Raw genomic sequence first — 13,960 nt, 5'->3', positions numbered from 1 at the left:
GTCCAACAAGTGCGTGAGTGACCAGGGCGTGTGGCCAGCACTGGCCAGCGTAGAGTGGATTATGAGGTTGTCCTCATGAACATGGGAAGGGGGGGGGAGGGGAGGGGAGGGGAGGGGGGGGGGTATCGGAGCTCCAGGCACCTCATACCGGCAGGTCTGATTTCTCTATAATGACCGGACAATAATGTGGTGAGTTTACATAGTTTACACAGCGAGTGCTGAGCAGATTCGTCACTGGTCGTTCTTCTCCCTACAGATATTCTCCTCCCAGCTGCCGCTCTTCTCTCTGCTGCCGTTGTCGTCCCTGCTGCCGTTGTCGTCCCTGCTGCCGTTGTCGTCCCTGCTGCCGTTGTCGTCGCTGCTGCCGTTGTCGTCGCTGCTGCCGTTGTCGTCCCTGCTGCCGTTGTCGTCGTTGCTGCCGTTGTCGTCGCAGCTGCCGTTGTCGTCGCAGCTGCCGTTGTCGTCGCAGCTGCCGTTGTCGTCGCTGCTGCCGTTGTCGTCGCTGCTGCCGTTGTCGTCCCTGCTGCCGTTGTCGTCCCTACTGCCGTTGTCGTCGCAGCTGCCGTTGTCGTCCCTGCTGCCGTTGTCGTCGCTACTGCCGTTGTCGTCGCTGCTGCCGTTGTCGTCCCTGCTGCCGTTGTCGTCCCTGCTGCCGCTGTCGTCCCTGCTGCCGTTGTCGTCCCTACTGCCGTTGTCGTCCCTGCTGCCGTTGTCGTCCCTACTGCTGTTGTGGCCCCTACTGCTGTTGTCGTCCCTGCTGCCGTTGTCGTCGCTACTGCCGTTGTCGTCGCTGCTGCCGTTGTCGTCCCTACTGCCGTTGTCGTCGCTGCTGCCGTTGTCGTCGTTGCTGCCGTTGTCGTCCCTGCTGCCGTTGTCGTCGCTGCTGCCGTTGTCGTCGCAGCTGCCGTTGTCGTCGTTGCTGCCGTTGTCATCCCTACTGCCGTTGTGGCCCCTACTGCCGTTGTCGTCCCTGCTGTCGTTGCACTCCCCCCCCCCTCCCGCCAGCTCTTAACAACATCAAGCGCATCATTTGCTGGCGTCCAACCGCCACTTTCCGCTTATCACTAACGAGTTTATTCAACCTGAGTCGTGTGATTTGATGCGGCGGGAACAATTTTGAGCTGATTAAAGCCCCTTAACATGGCTATAGAGGTCCCCGCGCCCCCCCCCCCCCCCATTCCTGGGCAGACGGTCCCCAACGGGTATTGGGGACCCCCCTGGCTACGCTATGGCCCCCCTCAACCCATGCCTGACCCCCATGATCAAGCAATGGTGGCCCCGTGAAGGGCTGTTGTGTCAAGCACGGGGATAGGGGAGTGGATACTGGGAACTCTTGAAGTGGTGAGGTTGACAACTCTGACTGTTGAGTCAGTGGTGAGGTTGACAACTCTGACTCTTGAGTCAGTGGTGAGGTTGACAACTCTGACTCTTGAGTCAGTGGTGAGGTTGACAACTCTGACTCTTGAGTCAGTGGTGAGGTTGACAACTCTGACTCTTGAGTCAGTGGTGAGGTTGACAACTCTGACTCTTGAGTCAGTGGTGAGGTTGACAACTCTGACTCTTGAGTCAGTTGGGAATGGTGTGTGTTACAGCTGATGAGACTGTTACTGCTGGTGTGTTGCAGCTGATATTATTGCTACTGCTGCTGCTGGTGGTGATGTATCTTATGGCTTTACTGCTGCTGTTGCTGTTGCTGCTGCTGCTGCTGCTGTTGCTGCTGCTGTTGCTGTTGCTGCTGTTGTTGCTGCTGCTGCTGCTGCTGTTGTTGCTGCTGTTGCTGCTGCTGTTGCTGCTGCTGTTGTTGTTGCTGCTAATACAACTGTTCCTGGTGGCGCGGCTGCTGTTCCTGGTGGCGCTGCTGCTGTTCCTGGTGGCGCTGCTGCTGTTCCTGGTGGCGCTGCTGCTGTTCCTGATGGCGCTGCTGCTGCTGCTGCTGCTCCTGGTGGCGCTGCTGCTGTTCCTGGTGGCGCTGCTGCTGCTCCTGGTGGCGCTGCTGCTGTTCCTGATGGCGCTGCTGCTGTTCCTGGTGGCGCTGCTGCTGTTCCTGGTGGCGCTGCTGCTGTTCCTGGTGGCGCTGCTGCTGTTCCTGGTGGCGCTGCTGCTGTTCCTGGTGGCGCTGCTGCTGTTCCTGGTGGCGCTGCTGCTGCCAGCTGGTATGGTCGTCTCGGCGGACCAACGCAGCTGTCTGACGCTTTAATTAAATCCTGAAGTAATCATTAATCACATGCCTCCTGCCTCGGCCTTATGAAAATTTGATGGTAATACGTATTCCTGGGGGCCATTGAGGGCCCCCCAGAGGGCCCCCAGAGCCCCCCCCCCAGAGGCCCCCCCAGAGGCCCCCCCAGAGGCAGGGGGGGGGAGTACGTCCCGGGTTGGGGGGGGGGGAGGAGGGGTAGGGGGGTGGTGGTGGTATAATCTTCACTAATATAAAACAAGATATTATCTAAGACCCAACTTATTGGAATTGCCATCTTTATATATATATATATATATATATATATATATATATATATATATATATATATATATATATATATATATATATATATATATATATATATGTTTCATTGAATATGACCGCATATTCTGTATTTATTATTTTCTGGTTTAGGGCTTCTATCCCTCTAACTATTTTCTTAGCATCAGGGCTTAATTGAAATAGGAGTTCTCCAAAACTCATTTTCGTACTTTTAAGGTGAAGAAAAGAAGTGATTTACTATAGAGTGTATTTACACTTATTTGTATAATTTGCACGACGTTTCGAACCTCCATGGTTCATTCTCAAGTGAACAGATCTTACAATACTAGTTGATTTTATACCCGCATTAGGTCAGGTGATAATACAATGAAGGTGAAAACATGGGGGGATACATAAGGGATAAACATAGGGGCTGCAGAAGGCTTATTGGCCCATACGAGGCATCTCCTATCTAAACACAAAGATTAATCCAGTGTAATTGGCCTGTTATGTTGGACATTGTCTTCTGTGTTGGCATCGATATGTTCTTGTCTTGTCCTTACTCTCATGGTGGGTAGAGTAAATAGTTCCGTGATTTGGGTGTTCATGGTAGGTCGCTCTATTCTTATGTGAATTGCCTCAAGAATTTGTAATCTTCTTGAATCTTGGGTTTTGTCTATTATGCAAGTATTCTTGTTCAACATTTCTCTTGTTAGAGTAATGTCATGGGCTTGTCTCATGTGATTCCTAGGGGCACCAGATTGAAGATGGCATGTACTTACATTGAAGGTTACATCCTTCGTGGGGGCAAGTGTACATGTATACAACGCTTGACTGCTGTAGAGGGTTCTCCGTCGGCTTCGGGCTGTTTTTGATAAGGAGTTCTTGAGGCAATTCACATAAGAATAGAATAGTGTAAATACACTCTATAGTAAATCACTTCTTTTCTTCACCTTAAAAGTACGAAAATGAGTTTTGGAGAACTCCTATTTCAATTAAGCCCTGATGCTAAGAAAATAGTTAGAGGGATAGAAGCCCTAAACCAGAAAATAATAAATACAGAATATGCGGTCATATTCAATGAAACATGTTTGAAAGAAAACCTGCTGCCAGTATACACCAATATATATATATATATATATATATATATATATATATATATATATATATATATATATATATATATATATATATATATATATATACATATATATATATATATATATATATACATATATATATATATATATACATATATATGTATGTATATATATATATATACATACATACATAATATTCACAATATATATATATATATATATATGCTGCAACCCATCCTCCTAATTGACATTACGTTTTAATACTAAGTGTAATAAGTACATTTGCTGACTGCCATACATCGTACATAATTACACTTATGAGGCTGTTTCATTCATCTCCCCATTTATTCTCCTAGTCTTCTGTTAAGATACTCAGAATTTTAGGATGAATTTTTAATGTTCAGTTTGCTGTTCACAAGGTTTAAATATCAGGAATTTCTCTTTCAGTTTCATTAAACAATAGAGATTTTATACAAAATTTCAAAATATCCTGAGTTACTTTACAATTTATTGAAATATTTTAGTTTTTTTTAGTTTTTTTTTTTATAAAACTGTAATATCAATATAGCTATAGGTTAAGTAGTAATTGTAATTAATTAAAAAGCAATAAAATGCTTATGTTCAAAAACTAAGACGGTTAGGTTAGGTCGTGGTTTTCTATTCAGCTTTTCGGGTAAACACAAATATTCACAATATATTTGACAGTACGGTTTAATACTAAGTGAAAATAAGTACAATTCCTGACTGTCATACATAGTACATAATTGCACTTATGAGGCTGTTACATTTACCTCCCCATTTTTGGAGGACGGGCTGATATATATATATATATATATATATATATATATATATATATATATATATATATATATATATATATATATATATATATATATATGCAACAATGATCACAAAAACACTGATCCAAGTATGCAGAATAACCACATATGAAAAATAGAAAATGCTTAACGCGTTTTCGGCTAATTCGCCTTCATCAGAGCAAAGTAGAATGATTAGCAAATCATTCAAAGTAGATTCAAAGCAAAGTAGATTCTACTTTGCTCTGATGAAGGCGAATTAGCCGAAAACGCGTTAAGCATTTTCTATTTTTCATATGTGGTTATTCTGCATATATATATATATATATATATATATATATATATATATATATATATATATATATATATATATATAATCACGTGTTTATTTTCGTGATATACACATATATATATAATGTCATTCAACTATGAAACGTATGGCAGAAAATTAATCTGCAGGAAAGGATTGCACCAAATCCTCACAGATTCAGCTTTAATTGGATAGTAAATTTTTCCTAACTTCATTTTCTATTTGCTTGTAATTACGCTTTGAATCCATATGGTGAACAGGCTTTCTTTTATCCATCATTTCTATTACATGAAGCTTTTAACTCTGTATTTTGTAAAAAAAAAAATTATGTGCGCGCATGCGTACTGGATTGAGTGTGTACGTACATAGTGATGTGTGTGTGTGTGTGTGCGCATGCGTACTAGCTTCTGTGTCTCATTCTTTTCGTACATAGCCTCCACGGCTTGGTGCCTTCTTTTGATAATTACTTTCTTACTCTTTTCGTGGTCTTCTCTTCTCTTGCCCCCCCCCCCTTTCATTTTCTCTTCCACGCTTATGTGGAATGGTTGAAGGGGGGAAGGGAGAGGGGGGCGCAGAAGGGGCATCGGCTGACCACTTCAAGTAATGGATGGTGTTACTTAGTGTGTGTGTGGGGGGGGGAGTGCCCCATGTGGCATCCCTCTCCCCCTCCCTCCCTCCCTCCTCACCTGGGGCACCTGACTCACTTATCCCTCACCTCAAAACCTGCATCCTGCTTCGCCCTTACTTACTCCCATCATGGGGGTCATTTTCACACCCCTGGATTACCTTCCATGACGTGGTTTTTGCTGGCTGCTACTAACACCTTGTAATCCTCCGTGTGTGTGTATTTATATATATATATATATATATATATATATATATATATATATATATATATATATATATATATATATATATATATATATATATATATATAATGTATACGTATCACTTAAGACCTCTATGACCCGACCAGGGTTCGAACCTCGGGGAGCACCATAACCACTTCACCAGCGATCGCCTGTAGGGTGGGTCCTGGAGCTTATTAACTAACCCCTCCTTGACTAACCAGTTCCCGGCGACACTCGCGGTACAATGTTGTCAAGTTGCTCAACAAACACTGCTGTGTGCTCGGCCCGCGCTGAGCCTACAATGTGAACCAAGCTTGAATGGTCCGCAAACATTAATGTCCGTATATACCGGACATACTAACACATATACCGGATATGCGCCATACTACTGGCCCACATCTGTATTTTCCGCCATACGATATCATACCACTGGTAAACCTCTGCATTTTCCAGTATGAAATACGAGCCTACCCTGGAAACACAAAACGAAACTGTCTATTTTCCGCTTGTTACAACTTGTAATAAAGTTGTTACATCTTGGCTTAACATGTGTATGACGTATTAGAACGTTGTGACAACTTGCTATATTGGTTATTATAACTGGTTAGGAGGTGTTAAAACTTGTTCGAACGTTGTACCAACGTCGTAGTTTCGGTGTGTGTTTGGCGGGTAGGCGCTCATTAGTCAGCTGATACGTCAATATTGTGGTGGTTTTCATTTCATTGAAACTTCGTAATTTTGACCATGTGGTCGTTTGCGTCAAAATTGCAATGCATTAAGTGTCAGAACAAGGCTGAGGAGCAGTGGGTGTCGCACCTGGCGACGGCAAGGATTTAGCCAACTGTTTCGGAAAAGCTGTGGTGTTCGGGTGGTTGGCGATGGCTTCAGACAGCTGGCGGAAGTGGATCAATGATCAACTATTCCATTTGCATGGAACTTCTCTAACCCTGTCCATGGAGGACAGAAGAAAATGTATATATGCTGGTTAGCATTGTAAATGTGTGGCCACGTCTGTGGTAGGAAAAAAAAAAAAAAAAAAAAAAAAAAAAAAAAAAAAAAAAAAAAAAAAAAAAAAAAAAATCCATTTGCATCTTCTCGTCCATTGGTACCCGCTGTGCTTTTTGTCATATTTGCTTTTAAACAAATTTTCCTCAATTTTTGACCCATTGGCTAAAAAGGTTTTCATTATTTCATTAATTTCTTTCGATAATTGGGTTTTTGGTCTCACTAATCGCTTGATCCCCTTTGGCACTATATACAAATGACGAAAGCGTAATAACTAAATCTATAGGATTATCCCAGTGGGAAAAATAGGAGGAGGATTTCATCCCAAAACTACATCAATAACACATAAGGAATATTATTACAACCTTATGTGAGGCAATATCCCGCTCTTAAGGTCAGGAACATCACAGCTACAGCAATATCAGAAACAAAACTGCAGGAGAATTTCAGTCGAAATAACCGGAGAATCACAACTATACAAACACTATGTGTATACAGATGAGTTTGATGATGGTGATGATGATGGTGACGACGGTGGTGATGATTAGGATGGTGTTGTTGTTTTCCAGGGATATTCCAGCACATGCTCTTACTCTATCCCTCTGACCCATTGTTACTCATTTCTGTTACTCATTACTCAGAATGAGTATTTACGTTGGCTTCAGTAAGATCATGTCTAATGTAGTTAACAACTTCTTCAGCGTTGTTAAATCTCAGTTGTAATTTTTTTTTTTTTTGGGGGGGGGAGGCTTGTAACTGTGCACTGTGTTAGATAATGTTCCAGTGGTGTGTCGGGCGTTTCTCCACAGTGCTGACATTTTCTCTCATCTTCCGCAACCTGTAAGCCTATTTTCCACACACACACACACACACACACACACACACACACACACACACACACACACACATACAGGAAGCAGCCCGTAGCAGCTGTCTATAAGTCCCAGGTACCTATTTACTGCTAGGTAACAGGGGCATCAAAGTGAAAGAAACGCTGCCCATTTGTTTCCGCCATGGCCAGGGGATCGATCACCGGTCCACAGGACTACGTATCCAGCGTGCTGTCCACTCAGCCACCAGGCGCCCTGGTGGCGTAGTCACACGTAGATAAGTACCCACATGTAGGTAGATACCCCCCCCCCTCCTCCTCCTCCTCCTTCCCCACACACCACCACCAGGAGATGTGTGTGTGTGTGTGGGGAGGAGGTCGCGCCAAAGGCAGAATTTAACCCAAAAAAGAGCAATGGGTGTTTTAATTAACCTGTGCTTGAGCTCTGAGGGTCGCCGACTAAGGCTTTCAGGTCAAGTGATGCCCTCCACTCGCGCCATTCAATTGGCCGCCGATTTTATCCTAATTTGAATCATCAATTAATTGCAGTTTCTCTAAGGACAGAGCCGCCAAACGTCCGGGGTCGGTGGAACATGTAAATTAAATCGAATCTAGGAGTGAGGTGGGCGAGACAGACAGACAGACAGACAGACAGACAGACAGACAGACAGACAGACAGACAGACAGAGACAGAGATATAAAGGGGAGACACCGTGGTCTATCGGTGAACAACTCTTGATTCACTGGCGTAAGTTCCTTGCTTGAATCCCGCCCTGACAGAAACAATTTGGCAGCGTTTTATTCCTCCTGCATCTGTTCACCCTAGCAGTAAATAGTTGCCTGGCAGACAGACAGCCCGACAAGGCTCTCCCCCCCCCCCGGGTGCTGTATATCCTCTCTTTCGAGGCTGTGGGTCCCTAGAAACCCAACCAGAGGTGGCACCCAATATATATATATATATATATATATATATATATATATATATATATATATATATATATATATATATATATATATATATATATATATATATATATATATTACGCTGTGCCAGACCTGGCGAGACATGAACACCACTAAAACATGTGGTAATCCCGGACCCCTCCCCCCCCCCCTCCAAACACCCCCCCATGCATGTGGTAATCCCGGACCCCTCCCCCCCCCCCCTCCAAACACCCCCCCATGCATGTGGTAATCCCGGACCCCTCCCCCCCTCCAAACACCCCCCCATGCATGTGGTAATCCCGGACCCCTCCCCCCCCCCGAGGCTGATGAAGAGCTGGCAACACTGCACCTGAGGTCTGCTCGGACCAAAAGGAATATCGACGGTAGTTAAGACGATGAACAACCTTCCAGAAGCCTCCAGAATTTGGATCATAAAATTAAAAATATGTAACCCCACAAAATATAGACGTTTATAACCTTAAATTTCAAAACAAAAAATTAGATGAATTTTGTAGCAATTGGAGCTACAGCCGGGCTGTATCGGAGGACCACAACATCCCCCACTGTATCAGAGGACCACAACATCCCCCACTGTATCAGAGGACCACAACATCCCCCACTGTATCAGAGGACCACAACATCCCCCACTGTATCAGAGGACCACAACATCCCCCACTGTATCAGAGGACCACAACATCCCCCACTGTATCAGAGGACCACAACATCCCTTACTGTATCAGAGGACCACAACATCCCTTACTGTATCAGAGGACCACAACATCCCTTACTGTATTAGAGGACCACAACATCCCCCACTGTATCAGAGGCCCACAACATCCCCCACTGTATCAGAGGACCACAACATCCCCCACTGTATCAGAGGACCACAACATCTCTTACTGTATCAGAGGACCACAACATCCCCCACTGTATCAGAGGACCACAACATCTCTTACTGTATCAGAGGACCACAACATCCCCCACTGTATCAGAGGACCACAACATCCCCCACTGTATCAGAGGACCACAACATCCCTTACTGTATCAGAGGACCACAACATCCCCCACTGTATCAGAGGACCACAACATCCCCCACTGTATCAGAGGACCACAACATCCCTTACTGTATCAGAGGACCACAACATCCCCCACTGTATCAGAGGACCACAACATCCCCCACTGTATCAGAGGACCACAACATCCCCCACTGTATCAGAGGACCACAACATCCCCCACTGTATCAGAGGCCCACAACATCCCCCACTGTATCAGAGGACCACAACAGAGGGGTGTGTGCCCGAACCAAACCTTCCCTCAAGCGGCGTAGTCCGACTTTCATGATGGGGTATATATATATATTTCAGGCTATAGTATATATTTCAAGATGTGGTCAATGTTGTCCTGGTCAGTGTAACCAAAAGGTGGCAACCACAATGCAAATCTGTCATCTGAACATATGTTTTGAAAATATCAATCTCTGAATTCAGTATAATTTAAAGTAATGCTAAAGTCTGTATGGACTACATGAAAGAGGGTCATTGGGGCCGTGTCCCCCTTCAGGAGGGGGTGGGGTGAACACTGGGCTGACCCGACCCTTTTACCCTATGTCACTCCCGATTAAATCACCATTAATCCTACGAGGTTTAACGAGGCTATCCCATAACGTTTGGCCTCCAACCTCGAACAGATACACACTCGCAGGCAGACTTACAGACATAGATATTCAGCAGGAATTTTTGGAAAGGAGTTATTATTTTCAGGAACGACTTAAGTGGAACTATTTGTGTCCGGTATAGCAAGAGACAAAGTGTGAGGGGGGAGGGGGGGGGGGAGAGGAGTAAAGTGTGATATTTTACATCGTTGGTGTGAGTGGTCTGGCGAGGCTGTTTGATCCAAGTGTAAAGTGACAAGGGAACTTTTTTCATAGTGTGATGCCGGGCAAGGCTCCTTTTTTTTGGGGTCAGTGTCGAACTGGGAGAACTTTTTTGTTTTCCTCATGTCAAGTTGGACGGAGCTTTTTTATGCCCCTTTGTGATTGGGGAACGATTTCCCTTCCGACACTAGTGAAAGCGTATGTTTGTAATGTGATAGTTGGAATTTAAAAAGAAATCCGGTTCGTTTGTAGAGGAATGTAGTTTGTTCAAAGTGATATTATTATGGATGCGGATTATGTTGTAACAACAAGGGTGTTATTATAAATTGATCGGGTTAGGGCCCCCCCTCAAGCACTCAGTGTAAGCTAAGGGCCCCACTCAAGCACTCATTGTAATCATGAGGGCCCCTAACCCTCAAGCAGTCAGTGTACAGCTGAGTAGAATCAGGATTGACTACATGATCGTGTACATATCTGTATGACGACATGAAATAGGTTTCCACTCGCTCTCCAGTTGTGGCCAGTTATCCCTGACAAGACTGGAGACCAAGCTCTGGACCAGGTCTGACCTTCAGGGACACCAATAGGAACAGCATATATACCCCCTCCCCACACCCACCCCACCCCCTCCCCACCCCCACCCCACCCCCACCCCACCCCAAGTCCATATCCCCCCCACCCCCCACCCCACCCCAGCTCTGAAAAGTACAACTTGGCTTTTGAGTTGTCGGAAGATCCAATTCCAGGATTGAAAGATGGATTACAGAACTTGTGAGCTTTGCTTTGTTCGGACAAGCGTGGATTTGTAGATTGCTAGCATTTGTTGCATGGTGCGATGCACTTTGCAATTTAATTCAACAGACAATCTCTCGCCAATATGAGAAAAATATTTCGAAAAAAAACGAAAGGTTCCATTTTTAAATAATTATATCATTATAATGACCCCATCATTATATAATTTGTATACTGAATCATCTTTCACGTCTTCAGATATTCTGTCTAGAACCAGACAGAAATTTTCCAGATGTCTTTGTTTTTATTTGTCCAGGACCGAAATTTTTTTTCCATTCTTGTTTGAATGTTTTCAACACTCATCATCGCTGCCTTGTTCAGATTTCGCTGTTTGCTTTTACTGTTTAACTTTCGGATTTTCTGAATTTTAAGAAATGTCGTGTGCAAGAGGCTAGCTCAGTTTTCAACACTGAGAGTGACGGTTAACGACCGTTACACGCCGTTAAATTTGAAAGGAGTTTCTTATCAATTATTTGAACAAATCGAAACCCATTTCATCTTTCCTCTCGTCACCCTTTTTACCTCCTCTTCTCGTCACCCCCTCCCCCATCTCCCTTTATCACCCCCTTCCCCTCGTCACCCCCCATCCCCCCTTCCCCAGAATTTACATATGATGTATGAATCAAGTGGATCCAGTGGAACAGCCATGCAGGAGTTAGCATAACGTTGATAAATGGCCACCAGCCATAGATCACCTGGAGGGGGGGGGGAAGGTAGGGGGGTAAGGTGGGGGTAGGGAAGGGGGGGGGTGTCAGAGGCCCTCCCCACCACAGCCACATGTATGTGTCTGTGTGTATCCAGACAGTCAGTTCTCTGAACAGACTCACACGACCAATAGCAAACCAGTTTATTCGTGAAATGAAATTAATTCTCTGTATTGAGACTTCATTTATACCCCGTAATTGAGAGAATGGAGACAAAACCACATTACCCTAATTTACATAATTCATTTCGCATCGCTTACACATTAACACAGTAATTAAACCATGATTCATTCAAGAGACCAGTTCAAATACCCAGGACAACTGCCTGGTTACGACACAATATCTCTTGCTGTTGTTGATCTAATATTAGGGTCAGTTGCTAACAGTTAGCGGGTGAACGAGTTGTTGAAGTAACGACGTGTTAATTACCTGCAGCCAAAGGCTCCCCCAGGGGTCATTAAGACACAGGCTAACTGCCCTTGTCCTTAAATGGTCTTGTTGCCAACCTGCTGAGGGGAAGAGAAGGAAGGGGAAGTAAGGCATTGTTATGTATGAGGATTCGAGGGGGTGAGGAGGGGAGTTGAAGGGGTGAAGGGAGGGAATTATCAGGGAAAGCGCCTAGCCATTACGACTATATAGCACTGGGAAGGGGTCAGGATAAGGATGTGAGATGGGACGGGGGGAAGGAATGGTGCCCAACCACTTGCACGGTCCGGGATTGAACGCCGACCTGCATGAAGCGAGACCGTCGCTCTACCGTCCAGCCCAAGTGGTTGGTTAGTTGAAGGGGGAGAGAAAGAAGTTGTAGGGGGGAGAGAGGGGAGTTGAAGGGGTTGTTTGTTGTTGTTAAAGATTCGCTACCTGGAACAAAAAGTTCCAAGTAGCACGGGCTATGGCGAGCCCGTAGTGATAGTTGAAGGGGAAAGAGAAAGGAGTTGAGGGAGTGAGCTACACACTCGGAGTGGTGATTGTTAAGGCTGCAGTAATCACCAGTTACAATCACCACTCATAAACCCCTTTACTTTCTACACTTCGTTCCTGCTTGTTCTGTAGTGAAGCCGTAACTACCCCGATATGTCGTTGGCGATGGCAACTGGTGCACAAGACCACTGGCGAAACCTGTACATCTTTTTTTCACACTTATGACGGCGATGTTTTACCATTTATTAAATTGATGATATTGATGTAGAATGCAGGAAACACCTCTCATGTTGTAGCAGTGTGAGAGGCCAGCTGTTGCCCACTTGGGAGAGATGAGGTGGTGATAATGGGGGGAGGGGTGGGAGGGGGAAGGGGGAGTGTGGGGTTGGACGGAAGGGGGGGAGGGGGATGAGGTGGGATGGACATGTGACGGAGGTGAACAGGGTGGGCGTTCTTTGAAGAGGGATTGGAAGGGATGGATATCTGGTTTGTGTATGTGTGTCGTGCTGGTACATACACACACACGCACACACACACACACACACACACACACACACACACACACACACACACACACACACACACACACACACACACACACACACACACACACACACACTGGTGTGTGTGTGCTGAGCTGAGAGGTATGAGCTACCAGGAGAGACTACGGGAATTAAACCTCACTTCGCTGGAAGACAGAATAGTTAGGGGGGGGACATGATCACCACATTCAAGATTCTCAGGGGAATTGATAGGGTAGGTAAAGACAGGTTATTTAACACAAGGGGCACACGCACTAGGGGACACAGGTGGAAACTGAGTGCCCAAATGAGCCACAGAGATATTAGAAAGAACTTTTTTAGTGTCAGAGTGGTTGACAAATGGAATGCATTAGGAAGTGATGTGGTGGAGGCTGACTCCATACACAGTTTCAAGTGTAGATATGACAGAGCCCAATAGGCTCAGGAATCTGTACACCTGTTGATTGACGGTTGAGAGGCAGGACCAAAGAGACAAAGCTCAACCCCCGCAAGCACAAATAGATGAGTACACAGTCCTCCCTAAATCATAAAGATGAGACTGGAAAGTTAGTGCCTGGTATTCATCAAATATTGAAGCTAAACTCTTACGTTCATCGAGTCCGCTCTTAAAATATACACACACTCTGCCTCTGGGTCCAACACCTCCATTATTTGTTAGTAATTCCCTGCTGATGTATTCTGCTCTCGTCGCAAACACAACACCCTAACTCTTTAACCAAAGAGTTAGGCAATAATATATATATATATATATATATATATATATATATATATATATATATATATATATATATATATATATATATATATATATA

The 13,960-nt window shown here is 44.8% G+C and overlaps 1 protein-coding gene across 1 annotated transcript in view; it reads right to left on the bottom strand.

Annotated features, from left to right (window-relative positions):
• Nucleotides 1-231: 231 nt before the first annotated feature.
• Nucleotides 232-13,960, bottom strand: part of LOC138367938 (uncharacterized) — a 17,164-nt gene continuing 3,435 nt past the window's right edge. Inside the window, exons 2-3 of the mRNA XM_069330220.1 lie at nt 1,677-1,807; nt 232-937 (exon numbers count right to left, since the gene is read on the bottom strand). Of these exons, the coding sequence (XP_069186321.1) occupies nt 232-937; nt 1,677-1,807 (837 nt within the window). The remainder of the gene's footprint in view (nt 938-1,676; nt 1,808-13,960) is intronic.

Source organism: Procambarus clarkii, chromosome 24 (assembly GCF_040958095.1).
Source record: "Procambarus clarkii isolate CNS0578487 chromosome 24, FALCON_Pclarkii_2.0, whole genome shotgun sequence".
In the NCBI taxonomy this organism is placed as follows: domain Eukaryota; kingdom Metazoa; phylum Arthropoda; class Malacostraca; order Decapoda; family Cambaridae; genus Procambarus; species Procambarus clarkii.
This window is presented reverse-complemented; position numbering and strand designations above follow the sequence as displayed.